General features: G+C 37.7%; 2 protein-coding genes across 3 annotated transcripts; both read left to right on the top strand.

Moving 5' to 3' along the window:
* The first annotated feature begins 6,593 nt into the window (after window positions 1–6,593).
* LOC109237218 lies at window positions 6,594–7,004 on the top strand. Its single transcript, XM_019403491.1, has one exon. It carries the CDS (start codon window positions 6,594–6,596, stop codon window positions 7,002–7,004), a length of 411 nt encoding a protein of 136 aa, XP_019259036.1.
* A 269-nt stretch (window positions 7,005–7,273) lies between these two features.
* LOC109237223 (dol-P-Glc:Glc(2)Man(9)GlcNAc(2)-PP-Dol alpha-1,2-glucosyltransferase) lies at window positions 7,274–13,752 on the top strand. Of its 2 annotated transcripts, none has more exons than XM_019403498.1 (8): window positions 7,274–7,466; window positions 7,583–7,671; window positions 9,723–10,015; window positions 10,613–10,883; window positions 12,105–12,242; window positions 12,348–12,555; window positions 12,885–13,027; window positions 13,196–13,752. In XM_019403498.1, the coding sequence occupies exons 3-8, from the start codon at window positions 9,734–9,736 to the stop codon at window positions 13,453–13,455; spliced, it is 1,302 nt and encodes a 433-aa protein (XP_019259043.1). In that variant the 5' UTR covers window positions 7,274–7,466; window positions 7,583–7,671; window positions 9,723–9,733; the 3' UTR covers window positions 13,456–13,752. The 2 variants fall into 2 exon arrangements, with proteins under 2 accessions (XP_019259043.1, XP_019259042.1); XM_019403497.1 differs by having other exon boundaries at window positions 7,275–7,466; window positions 9,682–10,015.
* Window positions 13,753–21,828: the final 8,076 nt, after the last annotated feature.

The raw sequence follows: 21,828 nt of genomic DNA, 5'->3' as shown, positions 1-21,828 counted from the left end.
TTTACAATTATATTCTTAAATTATAAAAAATAATTAAGGTTATAAAAGTCGATCAATAAGGTAAGGTTATTTTAATCGTTCAACGTTTAACATAAATTATTCGTGCTTTTATAATAATATAGAAAGATATAGATAGATAGATAAATTATATTTATTGATCATTAGTAAATATTTCCAAATTGTGTGTTGATTTTTTTTTATGGTTTGCAAAATTTCTAATACGATACACATCTCAAGAAAACTTTACACAAAATCATACGAGTAACACAATTACACAAACATTAATTTAACACGAACTGAAACATGTCCAGTTAATATAATATAACATCTTCCATAACCAAAGGTGGGATATGGATTCTCTCTGGGAAATGGATCCCCAACCTTATGCGCAACAACACACAATACCACCCAAAACCCCAGACATTGATCAAGACATGATCAAACCAAGTTTCAAAGAAATGCTAATCACTTCAAACCCTTTACTCTTCACTCCTATTGAAAATCAATCAATCATGGACTTCCCAAGTATGGACTCAGAAGAACTCATAGTTGATCAACCAACTTTAATGCATTCAAAGGGCATCAAGTTCATTACACTCTCTGAGGAGGAGAAGGTAAGAATTTATGAGCCATGGAGAAATTCCATCATTGTGAAGCTAGTGGGCAAACGAATGTTACACCACTATCTAAAAAAAAATTCAAGAATTATGGAGACCAACGGAAGATTTTCAATTGATCGACCTTGGAGAAGACTACTACATCATTAAATTCAAGAAAAAGGAAAATAGGGATAAAGCAATACATCAAGGACCTTGGTTCATTGACGGACACTTTCTCTCCATCACAAGATGGAAGCCAAACTTTGTTGCCACCCAAGAGAAAGTCACAAATTCAGCAGTATGGATTAGACTTCCCCAATTGCCTACAGAATTTTACGATGGAAAAATTCTAGAAAAAATTGGTAATGTAATTGGCCGGCTACTAAAAATAGATGTTTTCACATCAACCACCCTGAGAGGTCGTTATGCAATACTATGTGTGGAGCTCCCGTTGGAAGTCCCACTCCAACCTTTCCTCTATGTTGGCCACCACAAACAAGTAATACACTATGAAGGAGAAAATTTTCTTTGCAAAAATTGTGGACGGCTGGGGCACATAGCAAAACAATGCTCCTTTATTATTCACAAAAGTAGAGACAATGAAGAACCAAACAGGGAGATATAACCAATTACAAATGCTGAGGAACAAGAAGAATGGAAAACAGTTTCCTTTTCCAAAGGAAGACAACAAGGTGTAAAAGGTACTCAAAAGCACCTCAATGCTAATCCGATCAAAAAATCAAATGGCCTAGGTATCTCTGTCAAATTATTCAATGCCAACACCGGTAAGTATTTAGATACTCTATTTTTACAATACAAATCTAAAGATCACAAGCATGCCACTCCTTCATCACACACTCACAATCCTCAATCTTCGACCACTATGATTGGTGATCAAACCAAGTTGACAACAAAAAACAACTTTTCTCTCCTAACTGAAGAGCCACTGGTTTTGGAAGAAACCATCAAAAGAGAAAAAAATCAAAAAGAAAATTCTAATGATTGTTATGCAATTGAACAAATGTCACAAACAAACAAAGATATTGACATGCTGGACATGAACGTGTCTTCTCTTACTAATCCTACTAATCACTTTGATAAGGTGGCCATGCAAGATTACTACCAAAATAACTTTAATGCCCCTATTAAAAATCACAAGGATACTGCCAATACTAACCTATCTAATAAGCAAATTGGTAATAATCCTACTATTACCCAAAACCTCAAGCAAGATCCTTCCCCAGGATCTGATTATCTCTCACGACCTAAGCATGCTAGCCAAATGGCAAAAGAAAAAGGAAAAACAAACCAAATGTCTGTCAACCTAAAGCACGCAAAGGATATGGGAAATCAACCTATAAAATTCACTCTTGGGGACTCAAACGACATGCAAAAAGACTCCCCAATCATTACCCTATCAACCAATCCCTCTCATATACCCAATAGCCCCTCCCCCACGCCTAAGTTAGAGTCCTTAAGTTCACAGAACACCGGTCACAATGCCCAGCATACCATAATCTCTAAGGAGGAGACAAAGACTTCTCCAAATACTTCGCCAACACAGAATTACCATGGAAAACCTTCCACCTTTACACCCTCAACCAGCAAATCCTCAAATAATTTATGTTCAACCACCACAAGCTCAAAATTATCAACCTGTGTCATGGATGGAGATGGGCCTAATGGGCCATGCATGCTCGTTCAACGTCCAGATAAATGGCCAGGACTCGATCATCATCCTTCACGACACTCAGTACTTAGCCCAGTTAGTGACAGAAGGTATGAGGTTGGCTATGAACAACTACCATGGCATGGCTCAACAACATCTTTCAACCCTTAGCACCATTAGTGAATCCCCAACTGGTTCATGCAATGAGAAACCAGTGGAACCTTCCTCCAAACTTCAATCCGATCTACCCACAAAATGCACTCCTGGACATGCCTTTCTTCATGCCAGAGAATTTATCTCAACTGAATCCCATATTCCTTCCATGGGAACAACCTCAACCAGTCCAAGAGCCACAAGTACCACAACCTCATCAACAACCTACCTCTCTACCCCACAATCAAGTTCATGCACCAGATCCAGTAAAGGCAGAAATGGAAGAGGAGGAGGAACCCATAAACCTACTCTTAGAAAGAGTCCTAGAAATCTCAAGTCTCGACGGAGTAAAAGTGTTTCTCCTTACGGAGAGGCAAGAGAAGAGGCACGTTCTTAATTGCCCATTAGCACTATACAAATGCTCGATGGACATAAGACCTCCACAGGATCCAACTGTGGGCAACAGAGCCATGATCCTAGTTCCATCATTGAGGAGGAACCCAGCCCTAGGGGAAGTGAGGGAGAATGGGAATCCGGCCAACTCAAACCTTAATATCTCCATGAATCGACCTACTAATATTATCATTTGGAACATAAGGGGAGGGAACAATGACAACTTTAGGAGGAACTTCAGGGAAATGGTAGATACCCATAGACCCTGCATGGTGGCTTTGTTAGAAACCAGGATGGGGAATCACATGGAGCTGCTGGATGATTTTGGCTTTACTGAGTTCATAGAAGTGCCAGCTGAAGGCCAGGCAGGTGGGATAGTGGTCTTGTACAACCATGAAGTTGTCACCATTCAAAACTTTGTTCGAAGGGATCAAGAAATTTATGCTACGATTGAGGTACTGGCTTTTTAGTGCTATTTATGCTAGTACAAACATGCTGAATAGGAATAAGATGTGGGATAATCTTGAGAGCATTAGCAAAAATTACAATGGACCTTGGTTATTAGGGGGAGATTTCAATGATGTTTTCTGCTCAAACGAAAAATTTGGTGGCAATTGTATAAAGGACAGTAGGGCAAAATATCTATGGTCCAAGGTTAAAAATTGTAACTTAATTGATTTAGGGTATAAAGGGTGTAAATATACTTGGTCGAACCATAGGCATAAGAATAAGGGTTTGATTATGGAAAGGTTGGATAAAGTGTTAGGAAATGAGGAATGGATTAATCTATTTCCTAAGAGTTCTATTATACACCTTCCTATGACTCATTCGGATCACAACCCTATTTTAGTAGAATTAATCCCTTAGAATAATTTTCAATACAAGCCTCCTTTTCGACTTGAGATCTACTGGTGTAAACATCCTGGTTTCAAGACCCTAGTCCAAGATAATTGGACAAACAATGACTATAATAGGGCTAGCAATATGTTCATAGAAAAAGTCAAGGTTTGGAAGCATCACACTTTTGGGGATATAGTGGGGAAAAAAAGGAAAATCCTAGCCCGGCTTCAAGGTATTCAAAATTTCAAACATTACCCTTATAATATTTTCCTCCAAACCCTAGAAATCAACCTAAAAAAAGACTGCAATGATCTTCTAAAAATAGATGAGGACTATTGGAAATTAAGGTCAAGGGTTATGTGGCTAAACTAAGGAGATGCAAATACCAAATTTTTCCACATTTCGGCCTCCAATAGAAAAAGAAGAAATAAGATCAATTTCTTTAAAGATGAAGCAGGAAATTAGATTAACGATCCTCATCTAGTTACCTCTCATGTTTGTAACTATTTCACTACTATTTTTACCACTACTCACAAAAATTCTAGTAGGGTTAGCCCTCTAAAAAATAACTCTCAAAACTCCTTAAACCTCAATGGTCTAGATAATCCCTTACTTAGTATTGAGATCAAAAAGGCCATTTTCTCCTTTAAACCTTTCAAAGCGCCTGGACCAGATGGCCTTCACCCATTCTTTTTTCAAAGGTATTGGGATATAATAGGACCCTCTGTAACAAACTTGTGCCATGACATTTTTAGAACTCAAGAGATCCCCCCTGAACTTAACAAAACTTACCTATGCCTAATTCCAAAAATACTCAATGCCAATAACATCAAAAATTTTAGACCTATTGGCCTTTGCAACACTATATATAAAGTAATCACAAAAATTCTTGCAAATCGCCTTAAACCTTTCCTTGATCAACTAATTAGCCCTTGCCAAGCTAGCTTTATAAAAAATAGAAGGGCTTCGGATAATGCTATTATCATATAGGAACTTCTTTCAAAAATCCATAAATTAAAAGGGAAACAAGGTCATATGCTCCTAAAAATTGACCTTGAAAAAGCTTTTGATCGATTAGAGTGGTCTTTTGTGCATCACAAATTAACTTACTTCAATTTCCCTCCAAAATTTAAGAAACTTCTCTTAAATTGCATCTCAACCACTTCTATAGCTGTTCAAGTGAATGACTCTATTACTACCTTTTTTAAACCTAGCCGGGGAATCAGGCAAGGTGATCCTATATCACCATATGTCTTCATCCTCTGCCTAGAAATATTGTCACGATATATAAACCATCAAGTTGACGTTAGGAATTGGAATCCAATTACCATAGGAAAAAAAGGACCCAAATTCTCTCACTTTTTCTTTGCTGACGATCTCACATTAATGGCTAGGGCCAATATGAAATCAAGCGATACAATTCAAAAAGGCTTAGACCTCTTTTGTAATCTCTCAGGGCAATGTATTAACACCTCAAAGTCAAAAATTATCTTCTCCACAAATTGTTCTCAAATTCTTACTAATGAAATTACCAATATTCTGAGTATTAAAAAAAGTGATTCCTTTGGTACTTATCTAGGCTTTCCTATCCTAAGCAAACACCCTAGACCAAAAGATTATCAATTCATTATTGACAAAATGAGAGCCAAATTAACGGCTTGGAAAATGAAATTCTTAAATATAGCAGGTCGGACAACTCTCTCTCTTTCCTGTCTAAACTCAATTCCTAACCACTACATGACATTTACTCTCCTCCCTAAGAACATTCTTAATAAAATTGACAAAGTTCAAAGGGATTTCATATGGGGTACTACAAATTAGAAGCGAAAAATTCACCTCATTAAATGGTCCACCATTTGCCAACCAAAAAGCATTGGAGGACTAGGACTCCATAAAGCCAAGGATAAAAATATTTGTAACCTTGCTAGCCTAGCCTGGAGAGCCATTACGAAACCTACCACCCCTTGGGCTCATCTTATTATTACTGCCTATGCCAACAATCATAACACTAGAAGTACTTTTTTTATATGGAAAAGTATTCAAAAGGGGTGGGAACTATGTTCCAAAGGTATCATTTGGCAACTTCATCACAAATCAAACATGAATATTTTGGAGACCAATTGGATCCCTAACTTGAGAAGCCTTAGAAATACTATTGAAGGCCCTTTATTAAAGCATGACTACTCTTTAAAAATAAGAGACATCTTTGATGGCAACAATTGGCACTTTGCCAATATATCCCTCAATCTACCCAAAGATATCAAGGACTCCATATCAAAGGTTAATATCCTTGTTAAAAGTCCTAATGGCGATATCCCTATTTGGTCCCTACATACAAAAGGCTTCTTTACAAGCAAAACCTGCTATTCTTTAATTAACACTAATGAGGGCAGGAAAATTGACTTTAATTGGATCTGGGAATTGACGTGCCCTAATAAAATCAAATTCTTCCTTTGGCAATGTCTTCACAATAGAATTCCTTGTAGACAATATCTGACAAAAATTGGTCTTAATATGGACTCTCACTGCCCTATATGTAGAAATCATATAGATGAATCCATAACACATATCTTCTTTAAGTGCCAAGCAAGCAAACATCTTTGGGACACCCTTGGATGGCAAAATTTTTATAAGGACGATGGTGATCACTGGTTAATCCAATTAAAGAATTTTAACTACCCCCTCAACAAAAAATTTTTAAATTGGAATCTCTTCTTCCTTTTGCTATCTGGCATATTTGGATTAATAGGAATAGCAGCAACCAGAACAATACTTATTTCCCTATAAAAATTAATCACATCGTGGATAGAGCTATTGAATTTCGCCTCTTAACTGAAAAAAGTATGCTTCTGTCTCCAAAGCTCCATATCAAGGTTAGATGGCAAAAACCTCCAATGGGATGGTTTAAATTAAACATTGATGCTAGTTTCCACAAAAACATGCAAATTTGTGGCCTAGGCTGCATAATCAGGAATGCTAAGGGCCACTGGATTGTGGGCTATAACAAGTCTGCACATGCAAACGGTTGTCTACAAGCTGAGATCAAAGCCCTACTAGAAGGACTAAAAACAGCCCTTGATTGGGGGTTGTTTCCACTACAAATTAAAACAGATTCCATGGAGGTAATCCTGTCAATCCAACAAGGTAATAATCTGTATGCTAACACTATCAATAAATGCAGGTTGTTAATGCACCAACAGAAGCAGGTCATCCTCCAGCACGAGTTCCGGCAAGGGAATAAGATAGCTCACCAGCTGGCACAGATGGGAATTGCTAATGCCAGGAAGAAAAAGAGAATTTTTGTTGATCCTCCAGCAGATGTTAAAATCCTGGTAGAACATGTGTGCTAGAACAATATGTTTTTGAAAAACTTTTATCCTATGATGCTTGTAATACTTTAGCAAGCTTAGGTAATCAAAGTGTCTTATGTGACACTAACTACGAATCGCATGTAAGGCATGTTCCTTAACTTTTAATATATATATTTCCTGTTTGCTCAAAAAAAAAAAAAAAACATCTTCCATAACCAAAAACTATAAAAGATGGTTTTACCATTATGCCAAATATAAGGGTTGATTTCACACTCAGTTGAAACTTGGAGACCCAAAGGAGAGAAATGTTAGAGAAAACTTGAAACGTCATCGTTTGAAGCTGCCTGCAGCAGCATCAGGAATTCCTAATTTCTGTATCGGCGAAGACCCATTAACCGGAGTTGGAGCAAAATGGGTAAAATTGCGGTTGTGGCGATTGTAAGTTCATGGGTAGTAGCTATATCAATCCTCGTCAATTGCATTGTGCCTGATCCTTACATGGTATTCCTTCTGTTTTTTTTTTTTCTATTTAATCAAATTTTCTTCTTTATGAATGTATATTGATTGGTTTTGAGAAATTTATAGTGGTGTGAAGTGGATAATGGGTGCTTTTTCAGGACGAAATATTTCATATACCTCAAGCGCATCAGTACTGCAAAGGCAATTTCAGAATCTGGGATCCCATGATCACTACCCCTCCTGGCCTGTGAGTATTACCTCGTTTTTTCTCATTACTTGCAACCTACAATATATGTGGCTAGTGATATGTGGCAACTGAAATGTGACAGCATTAGTCTAGAGGCAGATATGTGGCAACTGATGTTTATGGGTTCCTGCAACGACCTCAAGTAAATTTTCAATAGTAACTGGGTTCATATTAAAATATTTATAGCTATTTAGTGAATTTTTCGACCACATATATATTGTTTGGACAAAATTACTGGGTTCACGTGAACCCGTATGTCGCAAGGTGGATCCATCCCTGCATTAGCCTCGTGAGTCAATTTTGCCATTTGTAGGAAGAATAAATTTATGAAGAGTTAGGAGTATGTTTAAATGATTACTAGCAGGGAGTTTCTCCTCATTTAGTTTTTTGATTCTTTTGGGTGTTAAATTATGCCACAGATTCTGAATTTAAAGTTTATGGGTTTCTATAACGACCTCAAGTTAATACTACATTAATAATATTTATAGATATTTAGTGGATTTCCTTATATATATACAGGGTCTAGACAAGCTACTGGGTTCCTTATATATGAGTATAGCTTCACCTAGTTGATGATCTTAATTTAGCAAGTGGGTTTCTTCGTTTAGGAGTTGTTGATACCAGTCTTACATTCTTTCTCCACCAATTATCTTGAAATAGTGTGTTAAAGGAAGAGTCTATGCAAAGAGTTAATATGGAGGTAACATATTGCACTAATTCAGTGATAACTGAAACGTCAAGCATTTTTTGTTACAATTTTTTGATATTGCAAAACGAAATTTATGCACATACTAGTATACTACTATTGTCTTCTGTTTTTAGCATGCAGACCTCAGCGTAAAACATCACAATGGAATTAAAGGACACATATTGGTGATACTAATTAGTTGAGATTAGGGCTTATAATGTTGGTACATTGACATTAAATCTAGTGGTTGCTATGAGTACTTTCAATTTGTTTAAAGATTTGAAGTAGAAAATGTAAAGGACCTGTAGTGTTAGAGAACTCCAAATTATTTGCTAATAGGCTACTTCATGTATATTTTCTAATATACAAATTCAGTAATATTAGGTGCAAGAATCTAAAAGTTGCTTCATGTGCAAGCATTCAAAATATATACTCCTCCCATCTCATGTTACGTGAAGGTGTTTAATTGGGCGCAGGTTTACTGTTTAAGAAATAAATAGTGGCTTTGAAACTTGTGATTTTAGACATGCCATGACATTTTTGCGACTAATTATAAAATCGCATCATTAAGGGTAAAATGGGGATTCTAAGATTAAATTGTTCCCAAAAAGAGGTGCATTTTTGGGGACAGATTAAAAAGGAAAAAGTGTCGCATAAATTAGGCCGGAGGGAGTAACATAAGATCGAACAAGATAACTGAAAAAGCAATTACTAAAGTTTATGGCACTTAGTTCTCTCTGTACTATGTACTATCTTTCTCTCAGGCACTCAATTTTATGTTAATGGCCATGTAAAATAGGTTTATTTTGGCGGATTGAGGTCGTGAAGTTGGGGTTGGGATTAGAAGTTTGAGGTTGATTCCACGGCTCGAACCTGTGACCTATAGATCTTTGGTGCAATGAGGTTCGTTGATAGTGACTAGGGCAGCCCTATGCACAAAGCTCCCGCTATGCGCGGGGTCCGGGGAAGGTCTGGACCACCAGTCTATTGTACGCAGCCTTACCTTGCTTTTCTACAAGAGACTAGATTTGACAGTGACTAGATTTGAGCTAAATGCTATAGAGGCATCATCAAATGATACAAAGAATTCTCTCAGATTTGTCTCTGTTGTTTGTCAAAGAGAAAAAAGGAATACAGATAACAGAAAAAGGATATAAACAACAGAACAGGAAATAAAAGGACGGAGCTAGTATCACATAACATGTGCCATGACCTTGATCCCTAGATATGAAAAGAAATGTTCTTCAAGATGATTCAGTTGAAAAAGCACTTTAGATCTAACTGATAAGGGAATTTGATGAGATAATTTAAAATTTTTGCAGGTATATTGTTTCACTTGCCCATGTTGCTTCTTTGTTTCCAGGGCTGTTCTCTATGAAAATAGGTGCTTCATTTTCAGATGCTTGTTCCTCTTCCATCCTACGCTCCAGCAATGGTGTATTGGCTGTATTTTGCAGCATTCTGGTTTACAACATACTTACCCACCTCAGGCCTTCCCTTAGTGACAGAAAAGTAACTCTTCGGACAGTTGTCCTAGCGTTGTATCCCCTTCACTGGTTCTTCAGTTTTCTTTATTATACAGATGTAGCATCACTAACTGCTGTACTGGCATCATATCTTATGAGTCTCAAGAAGAATTATTTCTTGAGTTCCCTGGTAAGAGGATCAACTCAATCCCATTTAGTTCTTTCTAGTCGATAATAAAAGGGAGCAAAGTTATAAATTGACTTTTATTCAAACTCTTTATAGCTTACTCCTCATATGGGATTGTATTCTTCTGTATGACTTTTGTGATTAATATCAATCAATACATTTTAAAGAATTTTTCTCCAATAATTTATATGCACTTTAGTTATTCATGCACCAAAAACATGTTCCAAGGATATTTATGATTTTAACATCTGACTAGTTGCTGATTACTGGAATCCGCACGTTAGCCTAGAGTGTGCTTCGGAGTTGTATAATGTTTTCCCTCCATTTGAGCTGTATCAAAATAATAACAATATTCTATACCCCCCCCCCTACCCCCCCACCCCCCCCCCCCCCAAGAAAAAATAAAGAGACAAAGTAAAAAACAATAACAAAATTCTAACTTCATAACAATTTTTCTTCCTCTCAAGCCTGACTACTTTCCTGAAGTAGATCTTTTTTAGTCCGCTTTTGATAGTTCCATTTGATGATCAAAAATTGAATTTGACCATGTTTTTTTTTCTTTCTAATTGAAAAGTTAACCCTGTGTTCGTATATCTGAAGGTTGGGGCTCTGGCGGTGCTGATACGGCAAACAAATATCATATGGGTCCTTTTTATAGCATGCACAGGGGTTTTAGACTATATTCTAACTCAGCGGAAGGATAATGCTGTATTGGCTGAATCTAGTCCATCACAAGGTAAAGATGCTTTCTCAGTTTGGAACCAAGGTGTCGGAACAGGCTCTAACTTGAGAAAGCGCAAAATCAGTAATCAGGCAGCTACATTCAGCTCTTCTGTCCACCAAACGGTTGGTTCCACAAAGCCTTCCTCAGGTTCTTCATCTCATCTTGTTTTGAGTTTTTTCATCTGCATTTATGTGGTGTTAGGACACATAATAGCATCTGTTGATTTTTGTATCTATCCAATTATCTTCTTTTTGACAAGTAATTTCTGTTCGGTTATCTAAAGTACATTGGGTCAAATAATTACAATCAAACGCCGTTGTGGAATACATCAAGTTCGATTGTACAAGCTGTCAAGTCTTTCTTATGAGGTGAAATATCCAAACGATTTACTTGTGAACTTGCATGGTGAATTTAATTCATCTGTTTTGGAAAAAAAAACTGGTAACCATGGAAGATAAAAGGGGAAACTTGTGTCCTACATAGAGATACTTTTGGTTGTGCTTTTGTCAATAGCTTCTTTTTAACTGTTAGAGCACCTCAACTCCACAGTAGGGAAGTGAGTGGGGGAGGAAAAAGAACTTTTATTACTTGAAATAGTTATAAGTGCTTTCCTTAGTAATATACTTCTCTTTGTTTGTTAGGTAATAGTTCTACTTAACAAGAGAAACTTGAGATTTTGATCCCAGCAACATCTGCATGTGGTCTTTGTGGTTCTTGACAAAACACACTTAATCCTCAATAAATGGATTTCAGGCTTTTGAGATCCCTCAATAAATTCTTACAAACCTAATGTATTGCTAATACGTGAGCAATGTGAGTATTACATGTTCTGGTAAGTGTTTTTATTTTATTCTTCATATTTTCAGAGTAAATATCTTTTTTTTTTTCTTGGGCATGTTTTTCATCCTTCTCACTTTTGCAATTTCATGTTCTCTATCAAAAATGCTTTGTTAGTATGTCAGGTTTAGTAGCCAAACTTCCTTTGACTTGAGAGGATCTATTAGGAGGGATCAAATACAAAATTAGATAATTCGAAAGAACGTTCCTTGCTGCAAACATTCTTACAAGAAGTGTCATGTGGAAAACTTGCTTCACATGTTTGAGGCAACCTTCAAATGTAACCAGAGTGCCTAGCATGTTCACGAACACATTGGCAACAAAGTTGTCCATTGTGTTTAAGCATGGTACGAACATGTAAGCTTTTCTTGTCAGATGGCATGGTACAAACACGTACACTCCTGTGGGCTCATGCATAGTTATCCTTCCTTGCATGTTAGTTGGCAATGTGATTGTGGTTCTTTTTGTATATGCAAGTTTCCAGTATTGTTTATGTTACATTATTGTACATGAGATTATATTCCTTTTCAGAGTTCTCCCATGAGGTGCGTGAAATTATCTCAAGACTGTGGCAACTTAAGTGGGAGCTTTTTGCAACTTTTTGGCCTTACTTCATAGTTATGGTCGCTTTCATTACCTTTGTTTGTTTGAACGGGAGTATAGTTCTTGGTACCAACTCTCTCTCTCTCTCTCTCTGAACTTTCATTTCTTTGTTTCATTATGGTGTCTCTTCCTTTGTTAATCGTGTGTGCACGCGCGTTCATTACATTCCAGGTGCAAAAGAGGCTCATACAGTTTCTCCACATTTTGCACAATTGATGTATTTTAGCTTGGTATCTGCCCTGTTTATGACTCCCGTGCACTTCACAATTAGGCAAGCTGCAGTGTTGGCTCAGTCCTTCTGGAAGAAAAATAAGCTGGTCAGTTTCTTTCAGTTGTGTACGGCGTTAATCGTTGGGTTCTTCTCAGTGCACTTTTTCAGGTTAGAAGATTGATAAACTTTGTTAGTTTTCCAAGTTCAGTTCAACTATCCTTGTCTTCCTTTTCTTTTTCTCTCTTTTTTTTATTTTTTTATTTTTTTGAGCCATTCATCACTTTCTACTTCTGCAATCCAAATTATACATCATTTCTTAAAGTGTTTTTTTCTTACGTCTTTCTTCTTTATTGCAAGCAAAGATTTATTGGAGTTCATTTCTTAGAGATTTTGGGTGTGTGCGTTTTTGTTTTTGGCTGATTCTGATTTGATATCTATTAATTGGTGACCAGGAAATGGTAGTGTGCGTTTTTGACATAATATTTTGATGATTGCAGCATTGCCCACCCTTATCTCGTTGCTGACAATCGACACTATCCCTTTTATCTCTGGAGAAAAGTAATCAAATTTCATTGGACAATGAAGTACCTTCTGGTTCCACTCTATGTGTATTCATGGATATCCATCTTCAGAATCTTGGGTCAGTAAAATATTCAGTCCTATTTTAAGTTGCATATGTTGTTTCAACTATACATCCCTCCTCCTGGGGGGTTACTTCACGTTTGTGCAATAGATGTTCAAAGAAAAGAAAATTGTGTATGTAGCTGTGGTTTCTCCTAAGCATATTCCCTTTTTCCTCCATTTGCAGCTAAAAGTCAGAGGAAGACATGGGTACTAGTATATTTTTTGGCTACCTCTGCGACATTGATTCCTGCTCCACTTATAGAGTTCAGATATTATACAATTCCGTTCTTTTTCTTGATCCTCCATTCTCATGTTGATGATGACAGAAGTTGGCTTTTGATGGGAGTTCAGTATGTTGCCATTAATATTTTCACTATGTATATGTTCTTGTTCCGGCCGTTTTCTTGGGTCCATGAGACTGGTGTACAGAGATTTATATGGTAGCAAGACAGACACTTTGGAGAACTTAAGCGGTTTAAATTTGCTGCACCAGTATTCTGGCTGTACCTGCTGATCCCAATGGCCAATTTGCTCATTCATGCAGTTTAGGATCATTTTTTGTAAGTTTAGTGGGAATTGGTATACCATTTCATTGAGAATGATGCTCTAGCTGGGCTATCAGATTTTGGTATGTGGTGTTCATATTGTACAATAACTTTATTAGCATCAGAATGAGTGGTAAAAGGAACTTCTTATCAAAACAAGTTGCTATGAAGTTGGTTACTCTCACATTACATCAAATTAACTGTCTGCTTTCGTAAATTACTTTTGGTGAAATATAGTTTATCTTTAAGCTTTGGTTTCACAAGTTTATTTGATGGGAAAACGTGGGAATATTGGAATGAGGATTTCTACGATGAAATTGACAGACTTGTAAGAAAAGTAAAATGAAGCTTGCATGTGTTATGGAATTTGAATGGTAGGTATTTGCGGAATCCGGAATCGAAATGTTGTCTTTTTGGACTCAAAATACTTAAATAGGTGGAAAAAAAACTTAGCGACCAAAATATGTAAAACGCAGTTATGAACCACGTTTGTAAAACGTGGTTTAATATTGCGTTTTACATAAACGCCTTTTAATACCGCGTTTAACATGTTTTGTGGGCCCATTAATAACTCTTCTACGCTTAACTGACATAACAATAATTCAAATATGTAAAATGCCCTTTTAAACTGTGTTTTACTTCCAAAAATTTGACCCCCTCCCTGGATTGGGCATTGCCTTATTTAAAGTGTTAAGGGTTTTGAGAAAAATCATTCAGAAATACTCCAACTTCGTGAATTTTTTTTTTTTTTTGTTAAATTCTCAAGCTTTTTTCATAATGTCTGAAGAGCGAAAAGTAAGAGTCATTATATTGGGGGGGGGGGGGGGTGGTGAGGTTGTGGTAATAACTCAGTGAGCTATAGTTTATCTCCACAGTGTTATGTTAAGTTGCCACTTACAATGGAGTACGATAGACTGGTATCATTGTTATGCAATAAAATGAGGTTGAGCAAACGTTCGGTGAATCTTAAAATAATCGGAAGATATCCGTATTCTGTGACTCCGCAAGGGGTTGCTTGTTACGCTGAGTTTAACATCGATGATGATGAAACTCTGAGAGATTTTTTGGGGACTCCGGATGAATACCGGGAACTCATTTTGATAAAAATGTTGGAAATGTACGTAAATGTTGAAGACGTTCGCAATAATGATGTTGCGCAAAGCAGGGATAACCCTCAATCATTGGGTGGTTATTCTGGAGCAGTTTTAGCCCAACAGGTTCCGGCTGAAAGAGTTTGGCCGGATCTAAACTTATCTCCACGAGCGAACGAGGAGCGAGGAAATAATTTCTCTCCTACTTTACATAATCCACAAGGTGACTGGTAAACTTCAATTTCCCTTTGTGGTACGATGTTTATTTTTGTTGTATTGAATTTGTATTAACACTTATAAATTCCACAAGGGGTACCGTCCAGATATGAATTTTACAAGTTATGAACCCACGCCCAGTTGGAATATGCGTAGTTTTGGTGTGTTGGATCACGGTGGTCCATCCGGGAGTCGTCACCAACAGGATAATGTCCATCATGGAATGTCAACACATTACGGCTTGTAAGTGAAGTGATATAGCTATACAACAACAACAACAACAACCCAGTGAAATCCCACTAGTGGGGTCTGGGGAGAGTAGTGTGTACGCAGACCTTACCCTACCCCGAAGGAGTAGAGATGCTGTTTCCGAAAGACCCTCAACTCAAGAAGACAAAAAGACAAAAGAAGACAATATTAGTACCACCACAGAAATAATATGAAAGAATATATATATATATATATATATATATATATATATATATATATATATATATATATATATATATATATATATATATAAGAACAACATGAAATCAAGAAGAATGATACAAAGCAAAAGCAAAATATTATCCCTACCAAACTAGTCTCCCAAAGTTATGGCAGAAGTGATATAGCTATATGTAAAGTATTTATCAATTTGAGTAACTTATTATATTGATGTTTGTGCAGTGAAAACGAGCAACTTGATGGTCCTGACCTCACTCAGTTGCCCGTAGACGACGTATTTACTCGGGATTTGGCAGATACGCAGAGTCAGGAAGATAATAGTAATTATGAAAACAATGCCAATGAGTCTGGAGATGATACACCCTTCCCTGACGAGGGTGATGATGAGGAGGAAGAGAATGTCAAACCTGAGCTGACGAGGGAGCATGCTCCACCTCCCGTTAGACCAAGAGTGTACGAGTCCCACGTGCCGTTTCATTCAAGGCATATTCCCTACCTTGATAATTTGCCAAGTATGCTGGATGTGGATGCCCTCACAAGGGATCTTGACGAAATTCGAACAACAATGTGGGATGAGTCTAGACCAACGGTGCTGGCAAAGGGCATGTTTTTTTCCGATAAAGCTCGCCTAACCAGGGCTGCAAAAATGTACAGCGTAAGAGAGTGTCGTGAGATGATAGTATGGGAGTCAAGTCCGGAGGTATACAAGGTTGTTTGCAGTAGATGGTTTATGGGTTGTCACTGGATGCTGCGTGCGACCAAGAAGGAAACAAGGTTGTGGAAAGTGGATAAATATATTGGCACCGACAATTGTGAAATGGACACATTCAATGGTAATCACTTCAACTTGGACGTTGACTTGATTTCTCTTCAACTGATTTCACACATTGAATTGTCCATTAGGTACAAGATCAAAGAATGTATTACATCTGCCCACCAGGAATATGGGTATACTATTACCAAAAGAAAGACATATCTCGGGCGCAAACGTGTATTTGAAATTGTTTATGGTAACTGGGATAAGTCATTTGCATCTCTACCCAGGTACATGGCCGCACCGAAACACTATAACCCCGGGACTGTTGTTGAATGAAAACTTGAGCGGAGTGCAGGAATACCTGAATATATATTCAGATACGTGTTCTGGGCATTTAAACCAGCAATTGATGCTTTTGTGCATTGCCCTCCGGTAATTTCCATAGACTGTACTCATGTCTATGGAAAGTATGATATTAAGTTGTTGATCGCCGTTGCAGTAGATGCCAATGGACAAATATTTCCACTAGCTTTTGCCATCTGTGCCAAAGAAAGCCAAGAAACATGGACGCTATTTTTGAACCACTTGAAGCAGCACGTTGTCAAACAATGTTCAAGTATTTGTCTAATATCTAATCGGCATGGTGGTATATTAAGTTCTGTAGAGAATTTGCCTGAATGGCAGGAACCTATGCATACCACCGTTACTGTGTGAGGCACCTGAAGGCCAATTTCCAGAAGAAATATTCCAACAAGGACTGCATGATTTAATGTGGATGGCTGCAACTGATCACCAGCAGTGCAAATTCAGGAGGCGCATGGAATCGATCCGGCAGTTAGACGAAAGAGCCTATAATTTCTTGATGCGACATGAGCTTCACAAGTGGACATTGCATGCGGATGGTGGCAGACGATGGGGAACCCTGACTACAAATGTGTCGGAGTCTTTCAACGGGTTATTGAAGTTGCCTGTCACTGCCATGGTCCGAATGACATTCAAATAGATGGCGGAGAGGTTTGTTGAAAGTCATAGAGGTGCAAATTGATGGAGAGGGGTGTTGAATTTATGCCAATACCGATGAAAAGATTTGACAAATACATGAGGTGAGCACATTGGCATTCATTTTTACAGTATGATCACGACCGAGGTGTTTTTGAAGTTCGCACCGCTATCCATCAACACCGGGGAAATAATATACACGCCATAAATGAAGCCAGCAGGTTGTGTTCATGTGAGAAATGGACCATCTACCACATGCCGTGCTCACATGCCATGGGTGCTTTCAACATACAGGTTTAGGGGCAATCAACTATGTTGATAGGCAATACAGTGTTGCTGCATACTTGAACACATATAGTGGGCAGTTGCAGCCAGTGGGTGCTGAGCATTATTGGCCACCGGAATCATTTAAAATGCTGTATAACAAGGACTATTTGCTTAAGCTACAAGTGCAAAAGAGAACGTGTATACGGAACCAAATGGATGTTGGTAATACCGTTCATGCACGTAAATGTGGCATATGCTCGCAAACAGGACACGCCCGTCGTAAATGTCCTTCAGCTGGTTTGGTTGGCGGTGGTAATCCAGCTCCTGGTGCAAGTTCATCTAATGTGCCCAACTATCAAGGATACACGTAGTGTTTTGTTTTCGTAATATTTTTTGTAATAAGTGTATGTACTTGTTTATGTTGCAAGATGTATCAAATAAAATTATGTTTCCATTGTTGTTAAATCTTATTGATATTTAATATTTTTCAGTTGAGTAAATTAATGAATTTTTCTCTCCCGTTCTTATAATAAAAAATAGTATTAGATTAAAAAACGGAAAATTTTGACGTTCACTTTCGAGTTTCACTCTAAAATTATTAGAAAACTACACTGTCAGAGGAGGAAGATGTTTGATAAATAAGTGTATACATATAGCGGGGTTAAATACTACGTTATGTGTGTTGTCTTGTCGATCTGAAAAGCTGCCCGACTGCAAAAAAATTGTTTTGTATCAGAAAGAATCTTTAACACGCGAAGCATAGCGCGGTTAAATACTACGTTTTGTGTGAATATATATAGCGCGGTTAAATACTACGTTATGTGTGTTGTCTTGTCGATCTGAAAAGCTGCCCGACTGCGAAAAAGCTGTTTTGTATCAGAAATAATCTTTAACACGCGAAGCATAGCGCGGTTAAATACTATATTTTGTGTGAATATGTATAGCGCGGTTAAATACTACGTTATGTGTGTTGCCTTGCCTATAAATAACGGGTGCATTCTAGTTATTTTCTGCGCTTAACCATAACAAATAGCAAAACTTTCCGTAAAAGCAGGGTTTTTTTCTCGCTTTAACAAATGTCTGAACGCATGTATGTAACAATGTGCCAATGTGGCAAACGTTGTATGATTGCGGACTGTTGGGATGATGGTCAAGTTGGGTGCAAATACTGGATGTGTGTGAACAGGTTTGGAGGCAACAACGGAAATATTTGCAATTTTGAGGTATGGCTTGATGAACCCTGTGAGCAGAAATTCTACCAATGATCTTTGCAGTATCTTCATGATTTGACTAAAAAACAGTGAGAATATGAACAAGGATATAAACGAAAAATTGCAGAGTTGAAGGAGAAACTAATAGAGGTGGAAGAAGAAAAAAAATAAGCTGGAAGAGAAATTTAAGTTGTTGGAGCAGAGAATAATAGGCGGTGGTGACTAAACAATGACATGTATGTGTTGAGTGTAGTACTTTATCTTTATTATTATTTTTTAATAATCCACTAGGCAGTGCCTAGGGCTAGCTTTTATATATATAAGTTAATAAAAAAATAAAGCGTCATGAAATGTCTAACAAATGAAAAATAAACTTTGAAAATTACATATAACCTATTATCAAAATTGAGTAAAGTACTCAACAATGATAGTACAGGAGGTCTAATGTAATAAACTAGCCCTTGAAGCCCATTAGCATTAACTATTAACTGAAAATTCCGCTTGTTGCATCATTTGAGCACTGCCCGGATCCATTTTTTGCACAAATAGCCAAATGCTCCTTGTTGTACTAGCTTATCATTCCACATCAGTAGTTGTTCCTCATAGTGTCTAAAATCCAGTAGTGTACCTGTACTTTGATACAGTATAACAAAATCCCTCGTAGCTCCATGCAACTTGAAAATCTAATTCTTTGCACATATGCGAGTGTGCCTTGTTTGAAGGTAGTTATGTGTGATCTTCAGTAGGTGTTTGATGAACTCTTTATATGACATCCATTGTGGAGTATAGCGAATGTGAAATTTACTAGGTATTGAGTCCACGGTACATTCTTTGCTCCAGTTTTTGATAGCCAAAGAGACATACCTGCCCTGTATAGGTTGTAAAACTAGGCAGTCCTCGATTGCAATTGCATTCATGTGAGCCTCTCTTTTGAAACAGCTAGGCTGCAATATGCGAGCCTTTCTTTTGTATCTGCTAGGCTGCAACATCAGAACTAGAACATAGGTGCAAATTACAAATATAAACAGCCTCCACCCAAAGGATTTGGCATCCAATACAGCACCTAGTGTTCCCCAAAATCTCCTTGCCACTATGCTTATGCCTAGGTTTGATTCCTTTCCAGTGGAATGAGTACAAAATACTAATACCACCAACTGGAAATTCCTCAAAACATAGGGCGTAGTTACAGTAACATCTCCTACAAAAAAGAAAATTATGTTAGTGTAACAAATGATCAGCATGATCTCCTCCATATGGATTTGAACATAGTGATCTTTTGAGTTATTTTCCTGAAAAACAAGGTGTTTATCCTTGATTTTTGCCTGGCTCCCTGTATATGCTATGTGAAAAACAGCAGCTATAGATACAAGTAATGTCCCCAACTGCAGTAGCTTAGATTTGCCCAACATGTCTGCAATCTCAATTGCCAAGAAGTTGTGTTCATACGCGATGCTGCCCTGTTTATGACTGCTATCATGTGCTTTCCAATAGTGTGTTGTTGCAATCTGTGGCATCATTCTTGGAATATAGTGTGACCAAGATGTACTGAGTAATGCCTTCCCAGTATCTTCATATTTTCCACTATGTGCTGCCAAAAAACAATACTGCCCATGCCATAACTTGACAGCCTTCTCTCGTGACTCCATTGCTTTACTAGACAATTTCCAGCAGCTCCATCTCATGATTGTGCATGACACCTTTCCTCCTTTAAGGGAGTGAGCACATAGTGCTAATACCACTCTTAGAAGTCGTAATAAGTAGCAATGCATGATTACACTATCGTCTCCTGCAACAAAGAATACAAGGTCAGCGAGAAAATTGATCTCCATCTTCTCCTCCCTAAGGATTTGAAGATGATGATCCTGCTTGTTGCTCAACTCCATCACCAATCCCTTTGCCATTTTCTTCAGTACTCCTCCTACTTCCTCGACACCTTGACTCTCAAATATAGACATTGAAGTTTGTCTCCATTCACTAACCTCCTGCCTTGTGAATCAAGATGATGAAAAGAATGGCATTCTACGAACCCCTGATCAAGGGCATAGTTTGCCAAGTGATCGGCCAGCATATTCCCTTCTCTAAAAATATGAGATATTCTACCATTGCACAGGAACAACAACTGCTTTATCTCTTCCACTTGTTCATCAATGACCCAAGGTGGTTTCCATATCCCCTCAATCACATTCTTGAGCAACTTTGAATCTGTTTGCACCCATACATTTGATATGTCATTAACCATACAATATTTCAATGCCTCCAGAATTGCCATAGCTTCTGCTTGAGTATTTGTCACCTCCTGAATTTCCTTCCCACACGCATACATCAGATCTCCATGCTCATTCCTCAAACAAAACCCAATTGAGCTCCTTCCTGGATTACCCCTAGAGGATCCATCAGTGTTCACTTTTGTCCACCCCTGCATAGGAAACTCCCATAATACCTTGGTAACTTTCAGCTTAGGCGTGTAATTCTGCATCATTCTAAGGATGTCTGGCCATCTAAATGGAACTTGAGCAATTCCTAGCTTCCTCACCTTAATAAATGACTGGATTGTGGTGCAAACTTGATATACAACTCGATTAGTAGAAGCAACCTCTCCATGTTTGTAACTATTTCTCCTTTTCCGTAGCTCCCAGACAATGATACTAGGTAGAGCTTGAAAAATAGGCTTGAGTCTAGTGATTACCTTCACTGTCCAACACTTGACAATAGCTTGATACAAATTTAGACCCTCCAATGATAGCCCAACATAGGTAAAGAAGTATGACTACACCCTTGAAGCTGTGAAAGATTTATAGAAAACATGAGCTATTGTCTCTTCATTTTGGTGCAGCACAACACCAACACTTGGATGGCATGAAATACCCCATCCTCCTTAATGTATCATCTAGTGGTAATTTGCCTTTCCATAACTTCCACATAAAGAAAGAAATTTTAAAAGGTAACCCTTTAACCCACATATTGGAGTAGGTAATGGCAGAATCTCTCCTCCTTCGAAGGTACTCCCATGCTGATTTGACTGTGAAATTCCCTAGAGTGTCAAGACTCCAAATAGGTTTGTCCAGATCTTCATGCATAGCTGGGCAAGGTATATTTTCCAGAATGTGGGAAGCCAAATCTTCTGGTAGTATTTGTCTATTTCTCTCTTCATCCCATGATCCTTCCAACACAACATCATTTACATTATGAATGTCTTCATCACAGAAAAGATCTGGAGGTGTGACAAAATAAAGAGAGCCCAGACCTGTCCAATTGTCAAACCAAAAAAGGGATGATCCCAT

Source organism: Nicotiana attenuata, unplaced genomic scaffold (assembly GCF_001879085.1).
Source record: "Nicotiana attenuata strain UT unplaced genomic scaffold, NIATTr2, whole genome shotgun sequence".
In the NCBI taxonomy this organism is placed as follows: Eukaryota; Viridiplantae; Streptophyta; class Magnoliopsida; order Solanales; family Solanaceae; genus Nicotiana; species Nicotiana attenuata.
The sequence above is the reverse complement of the archived record's forward strand: the minus strand, read 5'-3'. Positions and strand labels throughout refer to the sequence as shown.

What these genes read in the sequence shown, in the direction of transcription:
- LOC109237223 (XM_019403497.1), top strand. Translation starts at nt 7,377, where the DNA reads ATGGGTAAAATTGCGGTTGTGGCGATTGTAAGTTCATGGGTAGTAGCT. An exon ending in GAACGGGAGTATAGTTCTTG is followed by an intron (nt 12,243 to 12,347) that starts GTACCAACTCTC and finishes ATTACATTCCAG; the next exon opens with GTGCAAAAGAGGCTCATACA. An exon ending in TTCTCAGTGCACTTTTTCAG is followed by an intron (nt 12,556 to 12,884) that starts GTTAGAAGATTG and finishes TGATGATTGCAG; the next exon opens with CATTGCCCACCCTTATCTCG.
- LOC109237218 (XM_019403491.1), top strand. Translation starts at nt 6,594, where the DNA reads ATGCAAATTTGTGGCCTAGGCTGCATAATCAGGAATGCTAAGGGCCAC.